General features: G+C 37.0%; 1 protein-coding gene across 1 annotated transcript in view; it reads left to right on the forward strand.

The window, feature by feature from the left end:
* The window catches only part of GPR137C (G protein-coupled receptor 137C), a gene marked incomplete at both ends in the record, with an annotated part of 68,634 nt that overhangs the window by 9,301 nt on the left and 31,338 nt on the right, over window positions 1–27,995 (forward strand). Inside the window, 2 exons of the mRNA XM_080707409.1 lie at window positions 24,311–24,354; window positions 27,103–27,331. Coding sequence (XP_080563535.1) covers window positions 24,311–24,354; window positions 27,103–27,331 — 273 coding nt within the window. The remainder of the gene's footprint in view (window positions 1–24,310; window positions 24,355–27,102; window positions 27,332–27,995) is intronic.

Below are 27,995 nucleotides of genomic sequence, written 5' to 3' on the forward strand. Positions count from 1 at the left end.
TAAGAGAGAATGAGGGTATAATGAGCAGGCCTAACATATGTCTAATTGAAATTTTACGGAACTTATTCAAAGGGATAATGACAGTTAACATAAATGTCACATTCAGAAAACAAGCCAAAGCAGGATAAATGAACAATTAGAATTTAAAACATCAATGACAAAACTTTTTTGTTTTTTTTTGCGGGTCTGGGGATGGAACCCAGGGGCATTTGACCTCTGATCTACACCCCCTGCCCTAATTTTTATTATTTATTTTTTGAAACCGGGTCTCACTGAGTTGCAGAGGGCCTCACTAAGTAGCTGAGGCTGTCCGCGAACCACGATCCTCCGGGTCTCAGCCTCCCGAATGCTGGGATTACAAGCGTGCGCCACCACGCCTGGCTTAACAAAACATGTTTAATACAACCAGACAGAAGTACTATCAGCAGAATGAAAGTAGAACATTGGTGCCTAAGATTCTACACACATTGAAACTATAAAAAATAGGTGTGAAATAAAAGAATGTAAAGATAACAATTTAGCTAATGCTCACAAAAAAATCCTAAAGAACATATGTCAAAAAGTTCTAAAATATAGGAATACTGAGCAAACAAAAATGGCAGTAAATAAGTGAACATAAAAATATATGAAAGTTTCTAATTTATAAAAATATAAAGTGAGAGCCGGGTGTGGTGGCGCACGCTTGTAATCCCAGCATTCGGGAGGCTGAGACCTGGAGGATTGGGGTTCGTGGACAGTCTCAGCTACTTAGGCCCTCTGCAACTCAGTGAGACCCAGTTTCAAAATAAAGAATAAAAAATAGGGTAGGGGTTGTAGCTCAGAGGTCGAATGCCCCTGGGTTCCATCCCGAGACTCTCAAAAAATAAAAAAATAAACAGAAAATTAAAATTCTATATAAATCAGCCGGAGTAATGAGATTAGAGCCTTTTAAGGTCCTAGTTTTGTTTGAAGGAATGTTAATATTTTACGGTGAATATGCCTTTTGTGTGTGTACTGGACATCTACCTCTGAGCTATACTTCCAGCCCTACTTTATTTTTTATTTTGAAGCAGGGTCTAAATTGTGGAGGACCTGATGTTGCTGAGGCTGTCCTCAAACTTGTGATCCTCCTGTCTCAGCCTCCCAAGTACAGGGGTTATAAGCATGCACCACCAGGCCTGGCTTGAATATGCCTTTTAAATGAAAAAATATATAACATTCTAATGATAGGGGTGAAAATAATGGGTGGTATCATGAGGATAAAATTTGACTTCCAGAAGGTAACAAAATTGAGAAATATTAAGTTATTATGGTACAAAAGTTATAAACAAAAAAGTTACTCTTGTTTTGGCAGTGTGGCTCAATGATAGAGTGGTTGCCTAACATAGGTTGAGACCCTAGGTTTGGTCCCTAGCTCAACAAAGGAGTGGATGAGAGGGAAAGAAAGAACATATTCCAATTTCAACAATATAATACTCAAGAATAATGAAAATTTATCATTTGTCATTTAAATTGGTGCCAGGGATAGTAACTTATAGCTCTTATTCTGGTAGTTGGGAGGCTGAGACAAGAGGATTGCAGATTTGAATCTAGCCTTGGCAGCTTAGTGAGACTCTCAGCAACCTAGCAAGACCCTGATTCCAAATAAAAAATAAAATGGGGCTGGGGATGAAGCTTGGAGGCAGAATGCCCTTGGGTTCAATTCCCAGCACCAGCACCAGCACCACCACCACCACCACCACCACTACTACTACTACTACTACTACTACTACTACTACTACTACTACTGCATGTGACTGCATGGGCACTCATTCATGTGTGCACACGCACACACATGCAGAAAAACCAAACTGAGCTATGTGCTATTTACAAGACAAATTCCTAATGCAAGTACATATGGATAAAAGCATAGAAAAATGGTATCATGCTGGGGCAGCCAAAAGAAAACAAAAACTAATACAATTTCAAAGAGAAATTGACAAATCTAATGTTTTAAAAGTTTTAATGTTCATTGATCAGACAAAATCAGTAAGGAAATACCCTTCAAAATAGCCATTTATAGAATAATGATCCCGCAAGAGGGTATACTTTTTATTAACTCTGGAAAGTTTTTAGAAATTGGCCACATACTGAGCAACACTCAACAAATTAGAGGCAGTAAGACATACTGAGAGTGCGTCTCGACTATTTGCCCCTTGAACGATTTCTGAGCTCTTCTTCGTCTCTGAAACTGTGGATAATAAATGTCTACCCCACAGGATTATTGTGAGAACTAACTGATTATAATATCAAAGACACCATGAAAGCAATCATAAATATTTCTCATGAACACAGATTTTTTTTAATTCTTGGCAAATTTAGTCATATATCCTTAGCAAATATATTAAAAGGACATTACATCATAACCAAATAGGTTTTATTCCAAAAGTGGAACACTGGTTTACTATTCAAAGATTAATTTGTGTGACAAACCATATTGCCTTAAAGGAGAAAATCGTATGGTCTCAAAAGATGCAAAAAAATTGAAGACAAAATTCAACCTTATATCTTTTTCTTAATTAATTTTTAGAAAACTAGGAAAAAGAAGTGAAATTATTCAATTTAATAAAAAGCATCTACCAAAAAACCTACAGCTGATGATATATTTGATGAAAGATTGAAAGTTTACTCCCTGGGACAAGAACAGACTATTTCAACACTGCTAGAGGAGGGTAGTCATTGTAGTGAGACAAGAAAGAGGGGGGGGGGGAGTAAAAATGTCTTAATTTGTAAGTGACATATTTTTAAGTGCTGAAGTAAAATATCCTAATGCATCTACAAAAATTCCTTCAACTAATAAATGAATTTAGCAGCTTTCAGGTTATAACTTTATATATACCAGCAGAAAACAGAAATGAAATAATAAAAACTCCACTTTAATAATGCCAAAAACTAAAATCCTTAGTAAGAGATTAATAAAAGATGTGTAAGATCTGATATTTTAAATTAAAACTATGAAACATTATTGAAAGAAAGGCCTATATAAATGGAAAAAATGTGCCCTAGGAAACACATATTCTTTAAAAATGTAACTTCTTGCCCAATTTGACCTATACAACCGGATCCCTATTTAAAATCACAGGGATTTTTTGGTAACAACATTTAAAAATTATAATACATGTGGAAATATAAAGGACCTAAGAATAGCTGAAACAATTTTGCAAAAGAGTACAAAGTTGGAGAATCACAGAACCTAGTTTTTAAGATTCATTATAAACTTTACTAAATTTATTATTAAACTTTATTATAAATGATAAAGATAGTGTAATACTGAGGAAAAGACACATAGATCAATGGAACCAAATGGAGAGTTGAGAGTTAGATAAAATAGAGATATAGTTGACTGAGTTTTTACAAAGATGCCAAGATAATTTAACAGAAAAAGTTTTGTCAACAGATAGTACTGGAATAATTGCATATCTGTTAAAATGGAGGAAAAAAGCAAACACCTTAACTTCACATTATTTTTAAATTTTCTTTTTTTTTTTTTTTTTTTTTTTTTTTGGTGGTGGTACTGGGGTTCCTGGAAGCCCATCTATCTCCGGGCTACACTCCCAGACCTATTTTATTTTTGGAAACAGGGTCTCCTAAGCCAGCGCGGCTGGCTTCGAAGCTGCACGATCCTCCTGTCTCTGCCTCCCAAGCGCGGGGATTACAAGCGTGCGCCACCACACCCGGCTTAAATTTTCTTGATATGGCTCATGAGCCTAAATGTAAAACTAAAATTTTTAGGAGAAAATCTTTTTCTTTGAAGAGCAAAGATTTCTCAGGTAGAAAACAAAAATCATGAACCAACATTGACAAATGAAACTTTATCAAAATTTAAAACTTGTATTTTTTTTTTGCAAGACAGATAATTAAAAGGTAAGCCACAGACTGGAAGAAAATATTTACAGCATATGTGGCAAAGTACATTTGTCTAGAATATATAAAGAACTTATAATTCAGTAATATGGAAATAGTTGAATAGACATGTCACAAAAGAAAATATGTGCATGGCCAAGAGACTAGAAAAGATGTTCAAAATCATTAGTTATCAGGAAAATAGTATTACAGCCACAATCAATTACCACTAAACATCAAAAGACTAAAAAAAAAAAAAAAAAGACCAGCTTTAGTGCATATTGGCAAAGATGTGAATTAATTGGAACTCATACACTGATGATAGAAATATAAGGCATTAAAACCACTTTGGAAAATAGTTTGCCAGTTCTTTTTTCTTTAATTTTTTATTGGTGCACTGTATTCATACATCATAGTGGGATACAAACTTTTGTAGACATACATGCACACATCACCCAGTCAGCCCCCACCCGATCCCCACCCCATTCCCTCCCCATCCCTCCCTCCCATGCTTGGCTTAGTGGTTGACATCTAGTATTATAGCAATTTATCCAAAATTAAAAATGATAATCTCACATAACAGTTTCATTTGTCTGATTCCAAGCTTTTGATGACTTAAAGATAACATTTCAATATTTCTTTTTGCTTTCTTTCTTACCAGAGAATATTTTTTTCTTTTTTTTTAGGTGAAACTATTGTATATTTATATATTTATTTTTCAGAAAAAAAATCTATCCTAATATGGAATATGGATTCTAGATACCCAAAACGATCTTGAAAAAGAACAAAGCTAGAAGATATAAATTTTCTGATTTCAAACCATATAAAGCTACAATAATTGAAACAGTGTAGTACTGTTCTAAAGGCAGATATATAAACCATTGGAGTTAAATACAAGCCTAGAGCTAAATTCTTCCCTATATTGTCAAGTTATTTTTGACAAGGTTTCCATGAACATTTGGTGGTGGAAATAATAATCTTTTAACTAAATATTGTTGAAACATAATAATTACATGGAAAAGAATAAAATTGGACCCTTACCTAATCCCATATACAAATATTAACTCAAAATAGATAAAAGACCTAAATATAAATCTTAAGACTATAAACTTTTAGGAGAAAATCTGGGTCATAAAACCTCACAACACTGAAATTGGCAGTGATTTCTTGGATATGATTTCAATGGCACAGGCAACAGAAGAGTATACAAACTCCCTAAAAAATAAAAAAATATTGTATATCCAAAGACAATGTAAACAGAGTTAAAAGTTACTAATAGAATGGGATAAAATATTTCCAAATGCTATATCTGAAGGTATTTTAATATTCCAACTAGAAATCCTAAAAATTAACAACAATAAAGGCAAACAATACCATTTAGAGATAGGTAAAAGACTAACATAAATAATGAATCTCCACAGATAACCAATCTTAGTTGTCTGTTGGATGGAAAATCTTGTTTCTCTGGTTCTGGTGTGTGTTACCTATTTCTTCTTTGTAGTTAATCTCTTTCAGTATTTTCTCTAGTGCTGGTTTTGAAGACAAAAATTCCTTCAGTTTCTGTTTGTCATGGAAGCTTCTTATTTTTCCATCTAATTTGATAGAAAGTATGGCTGGGTAGGAAATTTTTGGCTGGAAGTTGTTTTCTTTCAGAGTTTGGAATATGTTACTCCAAGCCCTTCTGGCTCTCATGACTTGGTTTGGGAAGTCTGGAGTGATTCTAATTGGTTTGCCTCTGAATGTCACTTTGGCCTTTGTTTTTGTTGCCTTTAAGATTCTCTGCTTGGCTTCCACATTGGTCATTTTGACAATTATGTGGCGTTGGGATCGTCTTCTCCGATCCTGTCTAAAGGGAATTCTATAAGTTTCCTGGACCTGTGTATCAACCTCTTGCTCTATGTTTGGAAAATTTTCTGCTATTACTTCCTTGAAGAGATTGTTGATCCCTTTGGTTTCACTTTCTTTTCCCTCCTCTATTCCAATTATTCTTAGGTTAGCTCTCTTAAAATGGGCCCATATTTCTTCAATATCATATTCCTGCTGTCGGATATTTTTTTCTAGATTAGAAACTATGCGTTCATTTTTGGAATGATCAGCTTCTAAGAACAAGATTCTGTTCTCCATGTGGTCTAATCGGTTGTGCTTTGAATTGAGGCCTTTACTTCATTAATTGCATCCTTTATCTCTTTTTGGCTCTCTCTGAGTTCTTTTCAAAGCACCTCTATTATTTCTACAGTTATTTTCCTGATTTGATCTTCTAGAAATCTCTGATTTTCTGTTTTATTGGGTTCTGATGTTGTGGGGTTGTGTGCATTCATTGCTCCAGTATTATTCCTCTTTCCCATGATTTCCGATGTTTGTGCCTTCTCTGGGTTCTTCCCTTGGGTCACTATGACTTCACTTAAGGTGTTCTGGATCTCGAGTCAGTAGTATCTCAGACCTCACTACTCCTTTACTGGGTTGTATCACAGAGTCTCCGACCCAGAGAGTCAATAGAGGCTGCTTTAGACTGTGGGGGGTGCCAGGTTGCACGTTCTCCTATGGTGTGATATCTCTGCCACCGCCACTCCCCCCACTGGGTCAAATCCCAGGGAGTACAGTACTGGGATTTCTTCTCTGTGGCCCGCAATTTGACTCACTGTTCTTGAGAACGCAGATGTAGCTGTACTGGATTCGGGTGAATTCTCTGCTGCTGCTGCCGGTGGCAATATGGCGCCGCTGCTACGCCCTCAGCCATGAGGCTGGCGTATTTCTTCTTGGTTTTGATTTCGACTCTGAATCCCTGCAGCGTGTGCTGAGCTCAGCCACTGGGAGCTTTAGATGCTCTCTGCGCCGAGAAATCCCGCCTGGCTGTTCCGCAGCGGCTCACCTCGGCTTGCTGTAGCCGTCCGGTGAACTCACCGCTGCCACCGGCAGTATGGTGCTGCTGCCACGTCCTCGGGCATGAAGCCGGTGTATCTCCTCTGTGGCTCTGAGCTCTGTTCTCAGTCCGCTTTCTCTCTGGAGCCTGGTGATTTTTTTGTTTCTCTGGTGATGGTGTTTTCTGGCTATGAAAGGTGCTGATTTTGTGGTAATGGAGATTGGTTGTTAGCGGGGCTCTTAAGCCCCGCTTTACTCGGTCGCCATCTTCCTGGAAGTCTTCTTGCCGGTTCTTAAAAAGTAAAACATAACCTATCATAAAGTCTAGCAATTATAGCCTTAGATAATTGCTCAAGAGAAAGGAAAGCTTATATAAAAACATAAATATGGACAGTTCATATAGCTTTATTCAAAGTAGCTCAATACTGAAGATAATAAAGTACATCCATAGACTAATGCTACTTCTAGTAAACAAAAAAGTAAGAAACTACAACATGAGTGAATCTCATGCAGACTGAAAGAAGCCAGACAAAAAATGAACTCACACTGTTATTCAATTTATATTAAATTTTAGAAAACACTAACTTAGTCATCTAGGGTCTGGAGCAGAAGAGAGGATACACAACAAAAGAGAAGGATGAAATTTAATCTCAAAACTCAGAATTATATACTCTAATAGCAGGCAATATATCACACATAAAACCTCAATGAAAAAAATTACATGGCTTTGTTGACTCTAGGAATAAAGCTAAATTGAAAAATGTAAAAAGTATAGTTTAATTATACATCAGTTCTGTGTAACTTAGTAAAACTACCTGGGTAAATTATTTAATTTCTCTGTGCCTACTAACTTGCTTATAAAATTAGAATGATAATAGTATTTGCTTCATAAGATTATTGTGAAGATTAAATTATATAATTTATATGAAATCTTTAGAAGGGTACATAGCATAAAATTTTGGTCATTAACTATTGCTAAATTTCAAACAATTGGGATTTTATAGACTACATTCTTTAACTCCTAAGGCATTGAGTTAGAATTCAGTAACAAAAATAACTTGTGCAAGTTCACTTAGAAAAATTTGAATGTTACGAACACATAAAGGAAGAAATTGCAATGGAATTTAGAAAATACTTAGAATACAATAAATGATGCATACCAAAACTTGAATGATGCAGTTAGGTTGGCATGCAGAAATAAACTGAGAACCTAGAATCTTTTCATAAGACAAAAAGAGCCTGAAACTTAACAAGCATCTAATTTGTTTGAAAATAACAGGATGAATTAAAAGGAAACAAGGAGATGAAATAAAAAGTAATAAAACACAAAACATACAGTAAAGAAGCATGAGAAAACCAGAAATTACTCCATACCTTTCTTTATCAAACATAAGAGGTGACTGTGCACACGTCACAATTTTCTCCCTTCTCTGCCATTCTAATCTGCCCTGGCTCCTCTACTCTACAAAACAACAGTTACCTGTGGCTTACAATAACCTTTATGTCAACAACTCTATTACACATTTTTCAGTCCTCACCCAAATTAAATTCTCCACAGCAAATGACTCCTATATTTCTCCTTAACACTTTTCTGTTGTATTCTGATTTTCTTACTATCTTGCTGGATTCTCTTCTAGCTGTCTCTGCCTACATCTTGCCATCAGAGGCTGACATTTCTAAAGACTTAAGCCTAGCTGCCCTCTTCTTCCCAAGTGATCATGACCACATTCATGGCACAATGCCACTCGAAAGTAGATGACTCACACACTTATCTTTGATTCTAACCCAGAGTGCTCCTGTGAGCTCTGGCTTTCTAGATTCTACACTTAATTTGACATCCTCTCCCAGATGTCTGCAGCACTCAAATTCAACATGTCCCAAACTGAATTCATGATCTTTTCTCCTACCTACTGTTTTTTTTTTTTTCTTTATGTACTGGGAATTAAACCCAGAGGTATTATAACCTCTGAGCTACACCCCCAGCCCCATGTTATTTTTTGTTTTAAAACAGGGCCTTGCTAAGTTTCTGAGTCTAGCCTCAAACCTTCAATCCTCCTATCTCAGCCTTGCAAGTACTGAGATTATAGGCTTGCGCCCCCATATCTGGTCACCTACTGCTTTTACACAAAAATCTAATTATCAATCTACCCCTAGATTCATACATTGGCTCTAGTTACCTTTTAGGATAAAGACAGTTTTATGCATACAACAAGGCTATTCATGGTTCCAGCTTCATCTCACACTATGCTTGTTCCTCATCACTCCAGCCACATTAAATACTCTTTTTGTCCTTTGTACTTGCCATTTTCCTTCTGTCACAGAGCCTTCCCATATTTTATTTCTTGATGCTTAGAATGTTTCTCCTCCTTTACTTAGTTAATCCCCTCAATTACTGAATGACACTTCTTCAGGAAAACCTTAACTCAGCTATCCAATAGAGTAAATTATAGTCTAAGAACATTGTTCTTTTTTATTCTTTTCTTCATGTCATTTGCAAGTTGCAATTTTATATTTGTTTGTGTGATTCTTTTGTGTAAACTTACTAGACTAAGTACAATAGAAATAGGAACTAAGTCTATTCTAACTCTATCCCTAGTGTTTAGATGTAGTGTTTATCCCTGACATGTTTAGATGTTCAGTAAATATTTATTGCCTAAATTAAGTATTTGTTCAGCATAACCCAATTACTCTAGGAGAAAGGAATCCCTGAATATACAGTTTTGTTTTTTGTTATTTTGGTTTTTTCGGGTCTGGGAATGGAACCCAGGGGCATTCGACCTCCGAGCTACACCCCCTGTCCTATTTTTTATTCTTTATTTTGAAACCGGGTCTCACCGAGTTGCAGAGGGCCTCACTAAGTAGCTGAGGCTGTCTGCGAACTGCGATGCTCCGGGTCTCAGCCTCCCGAATGCTGGGATTACAACCGTGTGCCACCACGCCTCGCCTGAATATACAGTTTTATGGCAGAAATGTTTCTACCCTTTTTTTCTTCCTCTTTTCCCACTTATCTACTTTTTTTCTCAAAATAAGTCTTTGCTTTAAAACAGAGGTCTCAAACTCAAATGCATAGTAGGTCCTTGACACTGCTAAGAGTAATAGCAAGTGCTGGTGACTGAATCCAAGCATATGTCTAAAGAAGACAGCCACATTAACTCATTTCCAGCTGTAAAGTAACATTGTCAAAAGTCATCTAATTTTTCAAAAGAATTCAGAGATTTGTTTTTATTACAATATCAAATCTACTTTTTAAATAATGGCAAAGCATTGGATTATGTTTAAAAATACTGTACACTGAGTTGGGCTTGGTTGTGCACGCTTGTAATCCCAGGGAGGCTGAGACAGGAGGATCGCAGGTTCACAGCCAAGGTTCACAGCCAGGCTCAACAACTTAGTAAGAACCTGATTCAAAATAAAAAAAATAGGGCTGAGGGTATAACTCAGAGGTAGAATGACCCTGGGCTCAACCCCAAGCACCAAAAAATGAAACAACAACAACAAAAAAAACTAATGTACACTAGTCCTGGATAAAGCAAGCAGAACATTTTTGTAGGTTAAGCCCAGTTCATAAACTCCTGATTTTCACTTCCTTTTCTTTCTCCTCTTCCTTCTACTTCTATATAGAGGAATAAAGTCAACAAAATTATATCTTTATAAGTTTTATATAACAAAAGTCAATTACATTTTATACCCACCAGTGTTAGTTGAAATGAAGTCAGAAATTTGGGGGAGGGGGCACGGGGAATTGAACTTTTAGACATTCTATCAAGATACACCCCAAGCCCTTTTTTAAATTTTCTTGTCTTGAAACAAGGTCTCACTAGGTTTCTAAGTGCCTAAGTTGCTGAGGCCACTTTTGAACTTATTATCCTCCTAGCTCAGCTTCCCAAAGTACTGTGATTATAGACATTCACCACCATGCCCAGCAAGTCTGAGTAATTTATACCTTCTGGAAAAATTATGGCATTCTAAGTTTGACTAGATGTAAAGAAAGTATCATATATCATGAGATATACCATCAATATCTGCCTTTCCCTGCTATACTCTAGGTTACTTTAGGTCAGCCACTATTTTACATTTACTTTGGAGGAAATGTTGCATACTCTTTAGCACCTAGCACTGTTGTATATGTGGTCAGTGCTTAATGACTTGGATAGTGGATCAAATTAGTGGTAAAGGGAATTTAGAACAAATAGTTCCCTTTTTACGTTTCCTAGAAAATCATAATCACAGCTTATCCACATGAACTTTTTCATCTAATTTTTAAAAATAAAGACAAAGACTTTTTTGTTTGTTTGTTTGTTTGTTTGTTTGTTCTTAGCTTATTTTTTTTAAAGGGGTTCTTTTTTTTGTCTTTTTTTTTCTTTTTTGGACTGGGGATCGAACCCAGGGCAGTGCACTTGCCAGGCAAGCGCTTTGCCACTGAGCTACATCCCAGCCCAAGACAAAGACTTTTAAAAGTAATTGTACTTATAATGTTATTATTTTTACTGTGTTAAGGGTATGTTTAACATAGTATAATTTAATAAATTGCCCTGAACTACAATCTTGAAAACCTAGTTCAAGTTCTAATCTATTTGGCTAATTTGTAGCCACCAAAATCCCTTCTTTTCTAGGCTAGTTATTTAATTTGTAAAGTAGTTAATTTTAATGATATTCAAACAACTTAATTCTTTTTTTAGAGTCCTTTTTTTTTTTTTTGAAACAGGGTCTCACTGAGTTGCGAAGTGCCTTGCTAAGTAGGTGATGCTGTCCTCGAACCATGATCCTCCATTCCTTCATTCTCTCCTCCATTCCTTCATTATCTACCTCCTGAATGCTGGGATTACAAGTGTGCGCCACCATACCTGGCCAAACAACTTAATTCTAATGATTTGAATCTAATAAATCACTCTGGAATTTGAGAGTTTATATTAGAAATATTACCTCTTTATTCACAGCATTTGTGAATTCTGTCTCTGGTATATGAATGTCATGAAAGTTATATTTGCCATGTTAAAACTAATCAAAATGTAATTTATTGCCGGGTGTGGTGGCACACGCTTGTAATCCCCGTGCTTGGGAGGCTGAGTCAAGGATTGCACAGGTTCGAAGCCAGCCTCAGCTACTTAGCGAGGCTCTCTGCAACTTAGTGAGACCCTGTTTACAAATAAAGTATAAAATAGGTCTGGGAATATAGCCCAGAGGTAGAAAAGAAAGCCCCTGGGTTCCACCCCCAGTACCACCAAAAAAGATAAAACAAAAATTTAATATAATTTATTTAGGGCCCAGATATCATGTGTTTTCTAGTAGATGGAGCTAGGCATGGTAGCACAATGCCTGTAATCCTAGTACTTGAGAGGCTGAGACAGAATGATCACAAGTTCAAACCAGCTAAAGCAACTCAGCAAGACCCTATTTCAAAATGAAAAATAAAATAGGACTGGGGGTGTAGCTAAAGGTAGAATGTCCTTGGGTTCAGGGAAACCAGCGCACGCACACATACCTACTTTCTAAATGAGTAGTGGGCGCTCCAGATTTTGTAAACAGAGCATTAGACAGTGAGACATAACATCATCAGAACCTAGGACCAGAATCCTCTTTCTTGGACCCTTGCTCACTGGTATTGAGCAAGTTCTCTTCTCTGTATCATAATTTTCTCTTTTGTAAAATGGACCTATTGTGCTGACCTCATAGGGTTATGAATATTAAGTGAAATAATATCTTTTAAATACTCAAAGTAATAGGTACCAGAACATAGTAAAACTCAAGTGTTAGTCATTGTTATTATTTTAGTTATGAAAAATGAGAGGTTCCCTGAAGTAAAGATTTCTTTCCGTCTGGCTTCTTATACATAAACCTCAGACAATAGAATGTCACTTTTCCCGGTCTATGGTAATGTATGTGATATGTGATGATGTTATTCACTTATTATACAATTAACAAAGGCTTTTAGATATTATCCCTATTTTTCAGATGATGAGCTGAGCCAGTGGATATACACTAACCCTACCTAGAAACTAGAAGGGTGGGAAGTCTGGCTATACTAATACTTTTTCTGTCATACTATGAAATTCACAGGTTTTAAGCTAATATGAATGGTTATCATCACTACTTACATTCAAATTGTTACTGTCCTTAAGAAATCAAGATGAAAGATAATAAGCAGCATTCCTTCCAGTTTTGGCACAAATTCAATTTATTTTTTAATTTATTTTTGTGGTGCTGGGGATGGAACCCAGGGACATTCTACCTCTGAGCTTTACCCCTAGCCCTTTTGTATTCTTTTATTTTGAAACAGGGTCTCACTAAGTTGTGGAGGGCCTCACTAAGTTACTGAGGCTAGAAGAGCACTTACCATCCTCTTGTCTCCACCTCCCTCACAAGTACTGGGTTTACAAGGGCACTACCACACCCAACTCACAAATCCAATTTAAATCAGTTTCCTAGGGAGTCTTAATCTTTACTGTTTGAGACTCTTAGTTCAGAAATAAGTTCCATATTCCTTAAACATATGGTACGTTAAATTATCTTCAGTAAACTATCCATAAAAATTAGTGAATAGTTTATAGTCATCAATTTTATATGGAGATATTTTCAATAATGAAAGCTCACACATAATACTCCAGTCCTGGAAATTTTAATTATTTGTGCCTTTAAAAAAAAATACCTCTAGCTGGGCGTAGTGACACATGCTTGTAATCCCAGCTCTTGGAAAGCTGAGACAGGAGGATCCCACAGGTTTGAAGCCAGCCTCAGCTACTTAGTGAGGCTCTCAGCAACTCAACTTAGTGAGACCTTGTTTCCAAATAAAGTATAAAATAGGTTCGGGAATATAGCCCAGAGGTAGAAAAGCCCCTGGGTTCCACCCCCAGTAACACACACACACAAACACACACACACACACACACACACACACACACACACACACACACACACAAATACAGTAACCGGGTGTGATAGCACACCTGTAATCCTAGTACGTGGGAGGCTGAGACAGGAGGATCACAAGTTCCCAGCCATTCTCAGCAACTTAGTGAGGCCCTCTGCAACTTAGTGAGACCATGTTTCAAAATATAAAATAGCCGAGCATGGTGGCACATGCTTGTAATTCCCGCGCTTGGGAGGCGGAGACTGGAGGATCGCGCAGGTTCGAAGCCAGCCGCGGCGCGCTGGCTTAGGAGACCCTGTTTCCAAATAAAAATATAAAATAGGTCTGGGAGTGTAGCCCGGAGGTAGAAGGGCTTCCAGGAACCCCAGTACCATATATATATATATATATATATATATATATATATATATATATATATATATATATAAAATTGGGCTAGAGGATGCCCTTGGGTTTAATCTCCCATGCCCCCTGAAAAAATACCTCTAGTAAAGGGCATAGAAAGGTACCTGGTAGTCTAAAAGGCAACATACAATGAAGGGTGTGTGTGTGTGTGTGTTGGGTTTTTTTTTGGTGCTATGGATTGAACCTAGTAGTGTTCTACTTCTCAGCTACATCCCCAGATTTTTTCCTCTTCTCTCCTATTCTGCCTATCTTTTTGCTCTACTTTTTGGGGGAGATTTCCTCTCCTTCTAACTCTTCTCTTAATGTTTTCATTTCTGCTAACATAATTAAATTCTATGATCTTTTTTTGTTCTTTGATTTTTTATTCAGAATGTTTTGTGTCATGAATACAATATCTTTTCTTGATTTCTCCAAGTCTAGTAATGATAGTTTTTTGGTTTTTGTTTTTTCTTTCTGTATTGTTTTCTGTTTTGATTTCTTTCATTAAAGACTTTTGAATTATCTGGTTATATCTGGCTGTCTGGTCATGATTAACATTGCAGACTCCAAGTAAGTGGGTAAAGCATGTACTTTAAAATGAGCTGTAGGGTGATTTGCCTGGACCCTTTCATAGAGAGTCCCTGACACAAGGGCTTAGGTCTTTCATCTTGGGCTGATCAGTTCCTCAGGGAAAGAATATTCAAATCTTTTAGAGAGTAAAGTCTTTCCCAACATTGAGAATGTGGTGGGGCAAGAGGAGTGGTATAGGAGAGAATCTTTATGCTTGGCATATACTGTCAATCTTTTTGTATTCAGTATAATGTCAAACTACCGACTATGCCTACTACTTAAATAAATACTTCAGGAAAAAGGGGTTTTGATCATCTCTTTAGGTAATGAAATATCCAGATATCTACAAGGGTGAATAAATGGCATTTGTCCACGGTATGAACTGTAGGATAAGATTTAGGGTTTTACTGCTCTCAAACAGCTATTATTTACCCCTCTTTTATTCACTCCCACCTCTCAGTTCTGATTCTTTGGGTTCCTGTACCTTCTGAAGATTCTGAAATGTGTATTTTAGAATTTGTCTTTTTTGGTAGTGATACATTGTGTTAGAAGTTCCCAAGACCTCCCTCAGCCTTGCTGGTTGATAGAAGGACTCACAATTGTTACACTCGTGGTTATAGTTTATTACAGTGAAAGGATACAGAGTAAAATTAGTAAAGGGAAAAGTCACAAGTTGTAAAGTCTGGAGTAAACCAGGCACAGACTTCCAAGAGTTCATTATGAGCGGAATTACACAAGGTGTGTTTAATTCATTCAGCAGAAGATTTGTGGCAACACATGTGAAATTCTTTTTACCAGGGAAGATCATTAGAAATTCACCTAAGTTTATTTACTGGGGGGTGGTCATATAGGCAATCTCTGCCTAACACATGCCGGACTCTCAGAAATCATGAATTCAATATAAACCATATTGTTTGAGCAAACAATTTAGGTACAACGAAACATCCTCATCATTTAGGAAATTATGGGGATCCTGAAATCCAGGTTTCTAAATGCTAGCCGCAGACCAACTTAACAGCAGGCTTTCTAAGGATAACAGTCTCAGATGAGCTGTTGATTCTTTTCTTCACAGACACACACACACACACACACACACACACACACACAGACACACACACACAGACACACACACACAGACACACACACACACAGACACACACACACACACTACCTGCTTTCTGGCCTCCAAAACTTTGTTATTATATCCTTTTCCATCCCACTCAAACTTAGGGATTTATGCTTTTCATGAAAAACCCTTTTACTATTGTTTAAGTAGAATTTTAAGTGGGAACAAAATTAGGTATATCAGAATTTACTGTGGAATTCATTTAGTTGTAAATAACATCTCAGTTTGACTGTATAAAGTCATACTTAGCAATTTAAAAGAAAACAGACTAAACAAACTTTAAATTTTTTTTAATTTTTTATTGGTGCATTGTAGTCATACTTTTTTTTTTTTTTTTTGGCAGTACTAGGAATGGAACACAGCATTCTACTTCTGAGCTATACCCCCAGCCCTATTTTTTATTCTTTATTTTGAAACAGGGTCTCTCTGAGTTGCAAGGACCTCACTAAGGAGCTGAGGCTGTCCGCAAACTGAGATGCTTCTATCTCAGCCTCCCAAATGCTGGATTACAAGCGTGCACCACCACACCCGGTGTAGTCATACATCTTAATGGCATACGGCTTGGTAGAGGCATATATGCACACATCATTCATTTAGCCCTTCCCCAATTCCCACCCTATTCCCTCCTCCTTCCCTCCTTCTCATGTTTGGCTTAGTGATTGACTTTGATATATTTTTGAATGTACATCATGTACATGAGGGTATTTTCCTCTTCCCCCTTCCCATCCTCCTCAGTGAGGTTACCTTATTTGCTCATTTATAGTTTCTCCTTCTTTATCTAGTTTCTTCTATAACCAATTTTCTCCCTAGCTTCCACATATTGGAGAGAGTATCCAATTTCTTACTTTCTGTGACTGACTAATCTCACTTAGCATAATGTTCTCCAGTTCCATCCATTTCCCTGAAAATGAGGTAAAATGTTTTTAAATGGAATAATATTAGAATCCTAAAAGAAGTATAAGACGATATTGTGTTATAGAAATAAAACGGGTACTGTAAACAAAAAAAAAGTAGAAGTTAAAACTTTTTTAAAATATATAGTAGGCATTGAAAGAGAACATTAGAGGGAAAATATGGTTATTCACTTTATAGCTGATGTGGCTAAAAGCCTTGTGTTTATAAGTAGGCTGTAGCAACAGTGAGCTTGAGAATGAGGTACTACTCTCCATAGGAGCTTAGCAGTTGAGTATGCTTCTGTGAAGTAAACTGCATAGTTGGCCATGCCTAGCTATTCACCATGGAGAAGATATTATGTTTATCACAATTTTTACACGAATTCCAAATTTTATATAAATATATTCTCCAATAAAGTTTCTATTTCAAATCAAAAAAAGTGGGTAAAATAACTTGGCAAAATTAATTCCACATAAAAGCATTCATTCCATAAGTATGTTAGCATTTATCATCTTGAAGGCAACATGCTCTACATGCCATGGGGGAAAATATATCATATATAATTCTAGTATAAATCTGAATTCATTCAGGCTCCTCTAACAATATACCACCAACTGAGAAATAAAATTTTTATTAGAAAAATAATTTTTTGCTTATGAACAAAAATTTTTTTTCACCTTCTGGAGGCTGGGAAATCCAAGATGCTGGCAGATTCAGTGTCTGGTGAGGGCCCACTCTGTGGTTCACAGATGGTGCCTTCCGATTGTCTTCACATGATGGGAGAAAGGAGAGGTCTCTATTGGGTCTCTTTTATTTACTTACTATTTATTTATTTATTTATTTATTTATTTATTTATTTGTCAGTACTGAGGATGGAGCCCAGGGAACATTCTACCTCTGATCTATACCCCGGACCTACTTTTTATTCTTTATTTTGAAACAGGTTCTCACTGAGTTGCAAAGGGCCTCACTAAGTAGCTGAGGCTGTCCACAAACCTGGGTCGTCCTGTCTCAGCCTCCCAAATGCTGGGATTACAAGTGTGCTCCACCACATCCAGCTTCAAGTTTCTTTTAGAAGAATGCTAAGCCCCCATTCATGAGTGTTCCATCCTTACTACCCAAGCACCTCCCAATACCATCACATTGGTATTAGTATTTCAACATATGAATTAGAAGGGAATATAAACATTCAGAGCCTAGCACAATCCTAAAATTTGGGGACAGTTATATTTATAAACTTACATGATAATATATTCATATATCAAATATGTTTGTAGCCAGGAGTGGTGGTACACACCTCTAATCCCAGTACTTGGGAGGCTGAGACAGGAGGATCACAGGTTCAAGGCCATCCTCAGCAATGCAGTGAGACTCTTAGCAACCTATTGAGATCTTGTTTCAAAATAAAATATAAAATAGAGACAGAAGCAGTGTTGTGTGCCTGTAATTCCAGTAGTTGAGAGACTGAGATAGGAGGATCACAGGCCAGCCTCAGCAACTTAGTGAGGCTCTCAATAAGTTAGCAAGACCAAGTTTCAAAATAAAAATTAAGAAGTAAGGCCAGAGTACTGTAGCTCAGACATAGAATGCGCCGGGTTCCATACCCAGTACCACAAGAAAAAATATATATATTTATTTGTTTATTTGTGCATTCATTTATTTATTAGGGCTGGGGGGATAGCTCAGAGGTAGAATATATATTTATATTTATATTTTTATATTTATATTTATATTTATATATTTATATATATTTATTATACTCTCATCTTCCCTTTATTTAAGGAACTAAATTAGACAAAATATAAAACTCTACATTTTAGCCGGGCGTGGTGGCGCACACTTGTAATCCCTGCACTTGGGAGGTGGAGACAGGAGAATTGTACAGGTTCAAAGCCAGCCTCGCTGGGTTAAGAGACCCTGTTTCCAAATAAAAATATAAAAAATAGATGTCTGGGAGTATAGCCTGAAGATAGAAGGGTTTCCAGGAACCCCAGTACCAGATAAAAAAGTACATTTTAAAATCAAAAAAGCACTTCCATGTTACTTATTGATGGGTAAATATTATAAAATTGAGTATATTAGTGATAGTATTATTTTAAATCTTCATTAATTTAAAAATCCTAATGTTTTCTAAATTGAAAGTAGCTATGTGATATATGAGATAAAGATTGGTTATATGATAAAAACATTTTATATCCATCGACCGTTATAACTCCTTATTCATTTATATTATAAAAATATCCCAGTGTAAATGGTTCATTCCGTTTTTCTGGTATTTGGAAAGATATGGTCCATCTGACATAAACTGACAGCAAGTCATTTAAGTATATGTTATTTGCCATTCTAAACTTCAAAAAAATCTACATACAGTATGTGTTTATTATACTTTCTGGATTATCTTCACTGTCTTAACAAATGATATATAAGTGCTTGACATCTTTTGATATTCCTTTTTTTTTATTCAGGATTGTGTCCTGTTAGCTATATTCTATAAAACAGCTTGGATCTATTAATATTAGATGATTGTTTTAAATCTTGCTACAATCTAAGTGTGATGTAAGTAAGCACCTGGTTATGTCTGTATAGTGCACTGGAACCTATTCTGCATGTCCAAGGTGGTAACCGACCATTCTTTCCTTACACAGCTCAACTCTTTTTCACACCCATTATTCCTTGACCTGTAACTTTATGAATTACTCCTCCACCCCTTCCCATTCTCTTCTTTACGTGATCCTTTTAAAAGCCTTCACTAAAATCTAGCTTTTCCCAGAGGACACTTTATGCCTTTTGTGGAAAAAGCAGTCCACCTATTTTATGTTTCCAGTACTACTTACTAATGTTATACCTTCATCATCTCTCTGAAATCTGTGCCATCTGATTAGGTCATCATTGGCTATAATAATAATTTCCACTTTGCTGGATTAGTCAGCACTTTCTTCTGGCCTTGTCTCCTGTGATATATGCCCATTTTCGAAGCCCATATTGATAACCCATTCAGAATTCCAATTCAGTGGGGTTTTTTTAGAGCTCTAAAACCCTCCATTTCTATGTAAGCCACTCATTAGCATGACCACACCTTGGAACAGCTCCATTTTTTGGAGCTGTTCTTTCTGATTTTCTCTTTCTGATCTTCTCTTTTCCCTTTTACATTCAGTAGGAGAATGGGGCTACTGGGGAGTGAACCGAGGGGTGTTCTACCTCCAAGCTATATCCCCAACCATTCTTTTTATTTAGAAACATAATTACTGAGGGTCTCACTAAGTTCCTCAGACTGACCTCAAACCTGCTCTCCTCCTGTCTCAGCATGAAAACACAACCTAGTTAAATTTGAACTTTCTGTAATGCTATCCAGTTTTCAATTAGATTATTTCAGTTTTAAAATCAAGAAATCTAAGCTAGGCATAGTGGTGCACACTGATAATGGTGCACACTCACTACTTGGAGGCTCAGACAGGAGGATCACAGGCTCAAAACCAGTCTCAGCATCATAGCAAGACTCTCAGCAACCAATGAGACCTTATTTCAAAATAAAATCGGGCTGGGGGTGTAAATTGGAGGTAAAATGCTCTGGATTCAATCCAAAAAATAAAAAATAAAAAGGAAGAGCTGGGTGTGGTGGTGTACGTTTGTAATCCCACTACTTGGGAGGCTGAGACAGGAGGATTGCAGGTTGGTGGCCAGCCTCAGCTACTTAGTGAGGCCTTCTGCAACTTAGTAAGAGAACTGCTTCAACATAAAATAATAAAATGGGGCTGGGGGTGTAGCTCAGAGAGAATGACCCTGGGTTCCATCCCCAGTACGAGAAAAAAAGGGAGGAAGGAAGAGGAGAAATCTACCTGTGTACTACAACTGCCTGACTTTAACTGGACCTCTGTGCATCTCAATATATTCTTTTATGTTACTTCTCTTCATGTGTTCCATATTCCAAGTGCTTAAATCTAACATATCTTCCCAGGAGATGACCTGTCTCCCACTTTACTAGAAAAACAGAATCCATTTGTCAAACCCATCCTTTCAATATCAAAATGTCTGAATTTACACTGGGTCAAAATTTCTTCTTTTAACAAAGAGCTGTTTTATTAAGTATGTCTTTGTGGCACTGGGGGGTGGAATCCAGGGGCTTTCTACTCTAAGCTACACCTCCAGCCCTATTTTTATAATTTATTTGGAGACAGTGTCTCACTAAGTTGCTGAGAGCCTCACTAAGTAGCTGAGGATGGCTTCGAACCTGTGCGATCCTCCTGTCTCAGCCTCCCAAGCGCAGGGATTACAAGTGTGCGCCACCACATCCAGCTTATTAAGTATTTTAAATGTTTGTTATTCTTCTCTCTTAACTCAAAATTGTGTGTCTCCCTTTTTAGGGCTAATTTGCCTCTGCTAGAGCTTTTTTTTAACAACTAAACTCTTTTCCTCTCTTTCCCTTTTCTTCTACTTTCTGCCTACACCTTTCTATTTAGTCCATATTTGACCAATAGACTTTTAAATCAGAAACCATGAAGGGACTTTTTTTTTGAGGGGAGGGGAACGGACTGTGGATTGAACGCAAAGGCATTCTACCTGTATCTCTTTTATTTTTTTTAATTTTGAAACAGGGTCTCTCTAGTGAAACATTAAAAGTCTCACTAAGTCCCTGAGGCTGGTCTTGAACCTGCAACCTCTTGTCTCAGCCTACCATGAAATGGGATTAGAGGCATGTGCCACCTTGCCCAACCTTTGAAGGAGCTTTTACCCTACTTAAATTTAATAGGTTATTCTGTCACAGTTTTATATACATATACTGACAGAAAACAAATGACTCGTGTGTCAGAGAAAAGGACTATTTATAACTCATGGCAAAATTACTATCCAAAGAAATGTCTTACATTAGGCCTCCAAGTTCTAATCCATAGGGCAACACTGTGAGGAGCCAGATGTTATCTGCGCATGCAACAGGGTGTGCTACAGAGGAAGAAGCCTAAAATTAGGCAGAGAGACAGACACTCACTCTGAAATGTAAGCAGATCTCTACCAGAGAGGGAGAGGGAGACTAAATGTCCTCAAGAAGAGAAATGTTCTCTTTTTATTATATTATTAGGAAACAAATCTTCCTCTTATCTTAAGGTAAACACTATCTCTGCTATGCAAACCTTTTTGCTCAGAAGATCTGGACATTGCAAAAACATGACATACTCAGAATCATCTCTAATGCAGGTTATCTTGGGTTTCTTTTAGCTTTAGCTGTCAACCAGTCAGATGGTCTAATCATTGTTAACTTCTTGCAGAATTTAACAAGAGCTGTATTTTCTTCCCTTTAATTCTAAACTACTCCACTGTTTTCTATGAGTAATATGATTCTGTTCCTCTCTCCTGCCCATCTCTCTGTTCTTCACTGTTGTGATTTTTAATCCTGACTGTTAAACATGAACATATCACAGACTGACTTTTCATTCTACATTTTTTTCCTTTCAAATGTTCTCTAGTCAAGTTTCTGCTGTCACCTCTGCAGGTGACAGTAATTTCCTCTTAACATTCCAGAACTCATTTGTCTTTATTTCTGCCTAGATGTAATAAACTTTAAAAATATAAGCAATTATATAATCTGACTTTTGTTTTTCATCAGCAAGGCCCTCATTCTGACAGTTCTTGAGATTCAAACCCTGAGAACAGATTTGGTAGACTCACTCAAACTCAACAGCCTTTCAACTGAAATTCTTTGCCTTTCTTATCCATTTTCTACAGTCACCTAAGAAATCACTCAAACACAGAAACATGATAGAGTTTGTAGACAGTTAAAGCCTAGTTCATATGTGTGTGTGTGTGTGTGTGTGTGTGATATATATATATATATATATATATATATATATATATATATATATATATATATATATATATAGTATGTGTGTGTGTATGGGGGGGGATACTGGGGTTCCTGTTCCTGGAAACCCTCTACCTCCAGGCTACACTCCCAGACCTATTTTTTAAAATATTTTTATTCGGCAACAGGGTCTCTTAAACCAGTACAGCTGGCTTCAAACCTGCACCATCCTCCTGTCTCTGCCTCACAAGCGCGGGGATTACAAATGTGCGCCACCACACCCGGCTAGTTTTTTAATATTTTATGCAAGACCTCCATGATTAGATGGCTGCCCCTCCAGCTTCATCTTCTGCCATCTTTCTCATACTACTACACACCACATCACCTCAAAGTGTTTACTGTGACCTGCTCATTCATTCAAACACTCTGAAAACCTACTGTGAACTAGGCATTATGCTAGGGGCTATAGCAATAAATCTGAGTAAATTATCTTAAGAGAAAAATCGATATGTAAATAAATGTCATAGAGTTTGATTAGTAGTGTAAGGATACAAAGTGCTTTCTCTTTTCCTAGGGCACTTAACCTGGCTATATAAAGTATGAAGTATAACCTTCTGATAAAAGTCTTGAAGTATGAGTAAGAATTCACTATATAATTATAAAAGTATATTCCAGGTTAAGTACAGATATATATATAAAGCCATGAGGATATGAAATTGAACGCTTTTCTTAAAGAGTTAAGAATAGACCCAGAAAAATTAATTAAAAGGATGTTATAAACTGGCCATGGTGGTGCACTCCTGTAATCCCAGCATTTGGGAGGCTGAAACAGGAGGATCATAGGTTCATGGACAGCCTAAGCTACTTAGGCCCTTTGCAACTCAGTGAGACCCTGTTTCAATAAAAAATAAAAATAGGGCTGGGAAGTAACTTGAAGGTAGAATACCCCTGGGTTCCATCCCCAGTACTGAAAAAAAAAAAAAAAGGATGTTGTAATCACTATGGTAGTAAAGATAGACAAAACAGACAAATCTGAGAATGAGATATTGGTACAATTTAGAGACTATAGGATAATATTTGAAGCTCCTCCATTGTATCCTGCTCTTGATACATGATGATATGTTAGCCAAAATATAGTAAATATGAGTAGATCCACAGGTTGCTGTCCTTAGCCTGAACATTCATCTGCCCAAGACCCACTTAACCTTCATGTAAGGCTCAAATGTGAACTGTGGATCATTATATCATAATGTGCCAAAATAGATGGTTCAGCCTGGTGTGGTGGTACATACCAATAATCCCAGCAGCTCGGGAAGTTGAGGCAGGAAGATCATAAGTTCAAGTCCAGCCTGGGCAATTTTAGTGAGACTCACAAAACACACACACACAGTTTTGCAGTACTAGGTATTGGACCCAAGGGCATTCATTCTACCTCCAGGTTATACCTCCAGCCCTTTTTTTATTTTTTATTTTGAAACAGGTTCTCAATAAGTTGTCGAGGGCCTCACTAAGTAGATGAGGCTGGCTGCAAACCTGCTGTCCTTCTGTCTCAGCCTCTCAAATACTGGGAATACAAGCACATGCCGTCACATCTTGGTTAACATTTGAACATTTAAACTTTATTTACTAAGCTGGGCGTGGTGGTGCACACTTGTAATCCCAGTGCTTGGGAGGCTGAGACAGGAGGATCTCAGAGGTTCAAAGCCAGCCTTGGCTACTTAGTGAGGGTCTCAGCAACTTAGTGAGACCCTGTTTCCAAATAAAGTATAAAATAGGTCTGTGGGCATAGCCCGGAGGTGGGAAAGCCCCTGGGTTCCACTTCTGTACCACACACACAAAAAAACCTTATATACTATTATTATTTATAGTGTATTGCCTTGAAACAAAGTCAAAACAAATTCAAGAATACTGTTTTATGTATGTTTTCAAAATGTTTTTTACGCTCTCTTTACAGGTTATATGTAAAGTCAGATGTGCCACTGAACCTGACAAACACAAGTAAGTTTCTCAAGTACTTAAATTTCTATCTAAAAGATCTAAAATATTAAGTCATTAATATTAATGTTTAATATCTAAAATACCTAGTAAATGTTTTTAACAGTAGACTGCTCAAGGTGAAAGGAAGGAGTTGTGCAGGGTTTAGCAATTTTACAAAAAAATCAAATAGATTCGTTCTTTGTGTGTGTGTGTGGTACTGGAGGTGGAACTCAGAGGCTTTTCTACCTCCAGGCAACATTCCCAAACATATTTTATACTTTATTTGGAAACAGGGTCTCACTAAGTTGCTGAGAGCCTCACTACGTATCTAAGGCTGGCTTCGAACCTGTGCGATCCTCCTGTCTCAGCCTCCCAAGCATGGGGATTACAAGCGTGTGCCACCACGCCCAGCCTATTAGATTGGTTCTAATGAAATAAATTGAGTATTCAACAGTTCTCTCAGTCATGCTATTAATATTTTTTTCCCTCTCAGCTACTGCCCCACTTCAAACATCAAATGTAGCCGGGCATGGTGGTACATGTTTATAATTAATCCTTTACTTGGGAGTCTTAGGAGGATCCAGGTTCACGGCCAGCATCAGCTACTTAATGAGGTCCTCCGCAATTTAGTGAGACCCTGATTTAAAATAAAGAATAAAAAAATCGGGCTGGGGGTGTGGGTCAGAGGTAGAATGCTCCTGGGTTCAACCCCATTACCACCACCAAAAAAAAAAAAAAAAAAAAAAATCAGATGTAGCTCATGGAGTCCACATATGCCAAAGTTAGACGACGTTGTATGAGGTGAGAATGTATAGCAATAATTACATGGACTAAGTCATGTTTCAATACTGATGAATCTCAGCACTGTGAATGCTAAGCTGTGGACCAATAGATACTTTTCACACCTAGCTCTCCCACTAACTTACTTACTGCCCATTCAGCTCACTTGTCCTCTCTATGCTTTGGTTTCCTAAACTTCTCTAATTTTCTAAATATATCATTTCAAGGTCTTTTTTAGATTTCAAACTGTACAACTATTATTTTGCTTATTTAGTCTAAGGGAATATTAAAATCTAATCTTTTTTTTTTTTTTTTTGGTGGTACTGGAGTTCCTGGAAGCCCTTCTACCTCTGGGCTACACTCCCAGACCTATTTTTACATTTTCATTTGGAAACAGGGTCTCCTAAGCCAGCGCGCATGGCTGGCTTTGAACCTGCGCGATCCTCCTGTCTCTGCCTCCCAACCGCGGGGATTACAAGCGCGCGCCACCACGCCCGGCTGGATCTTGCTAATTTGTTGAGAGTCTCACTACATTGCCAAGGCTGTCCTCAAGCCTACAGTCCTCTCTCAGCCTCCCGAGTATTGAGATAACAAGTGTTTACCACCATGCCTGGCTCTCATTTATCTTATGTGAATTATTTCCAAGGGCAGTTGATTTATGATTCCCTACAATTGAAAGTTATCCAAAATAAGATCCCTTAGGATGCAAAATAAGTTTCTGGATCATATGTATTACTTTTGGTATATAAATATACTTTAGTTGGTATTGTTGTCTTCTAGAAAGCAATTATAGCAGCTGGGAGTAGTGGCACACACTTGTAATCCCAGTACTTGGGAGACTGAGACAGGCAGATTGCAGGCTTGTTTCAAAACTCAGAAACTTAGGCCCTCTGCAACTTAGACCTTATTTCAAAATATAAAATTAGGCTAGGGATGTAGCTCAGAGGCAAATTGTCCCTGGGTTCCATCCCAAGTACCACACACACACACAAAAAAAAAAAAAAAAAAAAAAAAAAAAACGAAAAAGAAAAAGAAAAGAAGGAAGACAGAAGGACTTATTGCTACTTGGCCATACCTTACCTGGAGAGTTTTTACGTGTTGACCTAATTTTTTTTTTTTAAGGTAAGAGGTTATGTGTTTCGTGTGCAAGTTGCTCTGTATGCATAGTAAATGTGCACCTTCATAAGAGGAGATGAGGTACTGACGAGTGCTTATACTCAGCATACCCTGTCCTTTATGATCTCCTTTAGTCAAGTTTGAAAACAGTCTTTGCTGTAGACAACTGGGAGTTCACAGGAGTGAATATTGTTTAAAAGACATTTCCTTTACCTTTTGAAATTAATATTAGATGATGAATTTAAATTCTTTGTGTGTGTATATGGTACTGTGGACTGAACCCAGGGACATTCTACCTCTGAGCCACACCTCCTACCCCTATTTTATTTTTTTATTTTGAAACAAGGTCTCTCTAGGTTGCTGAGAGCTGTACTAAATTGCTAAGGTTAGCCTTAAACCTGGGATTCTCCTGTCTCAGCCTCCCAAGTTACTGGGATTATAGGCATGTGCCATCATGCTTGGTTATGAATTTAAATTTAAATATAGCATATTAATTTTCTAGGCAGATTTTTAAGTCTGGTAATTATCAGAATGGAAAGGTCAATGAAAATATGTTTAATAGTTATAAAAGTGAAAAATTTAGAATCGCTCAAAATAATGTTAAAATTAACCTATATTATCTTCCTGGTAGAGGCAACTAAATTCAAGTTACATGAAATTATTACTGAATTAGTTTTTTTAAATATGTCATTTTTACATAGTTTAGATACTAATTTCATAACAACACAGACAGCTCAAGTAAACCTGAGAGATTATTAAGTTTGTATTTAATGAAATTAGAAATATTTTAAGATGAAGAAATTCTTGTACCTAAAATAACATACTAATGTCTCAGTTTTATAAACATCTAATAAATTCTTTTTTTTCTTTCAGAATTCTACTGCATTTGGGCTTTACACTAGCAAGCCTTCTGTTTTTAGTGGTGAACTTGACCTGTGCAATGTTAGTCCATGGAGATGTCCCAGAAAATAAGTTGAAATGGACTGTGTTTATTCGAGCATTAATTAATGATAGCTTATTTATACTTTGTGCCATCTCTTTAGTTAGTTACATATGCAAAATTACAAAAATGTCATCAGCCAATGTCTACCTCGAATCAAAGGTAAGTATATTTCTTAAATTTGCACTTGAAAATCTAATTTAAAATTTTTATTCTATGAATTATATATATATATTTTGTGGGGGGGGGGTCTGGGGATGGAACCCCAGGGGCCTTCTACCTCCAAGCTACACCCCATGCCCTAGTTTTTATTCTTTAATTTGAAACAGGGTCTCACTAAGTTGCGGAGGGCCTCACTAAGTAGCTGAGGCTGTCTGAGAACCATGATCCTTCAGTCTTAGCCTTCCAAATGCTGGGATTACAAGCGTGAGCCACCACGCCCGGCTCTATGAATTATATTTTAATGGAAAGTTTACATTGCTTTTTTAAAAATAAAAAAGATATCTTGAATGCAGCCACAATTTTTTAACATGAAAGAATAATGACTACAAATTAAATGGAAGTCAAAATTTGGCCCTGACAAGCCAGACACAGTTGTGCACACCTGTAATCTCAGTACTTGGGAGGCTGAAACAGAAAGATCTAAGAACAGCCTCAGCAATTTAGCAAGACCCTGTTTCAAAATAAGAAAATGAAAAGTGCTGAGGGTATAGCTTGTAGGTACAATTCCCCTATGTTCAATTCCTGTCACAAAAAAAGGCCCTTAATAAACAGTGATTTTAAAAAGCAGCTTACATCTAGCACAGTGGCGTATACCTGTAATCTC

This window comes from Muscardinus avellanarius, assembly GCF_963383645.1.
Source record: "Muscardinus avellanarius genome assembly, chromosome: 12".
Lineage (NCBI taxonomy): Eukaryota > Metazoa > Chordata > Mammalia > Rodentia > Gliridae > Muscardinus > Muscardinus avellanarius.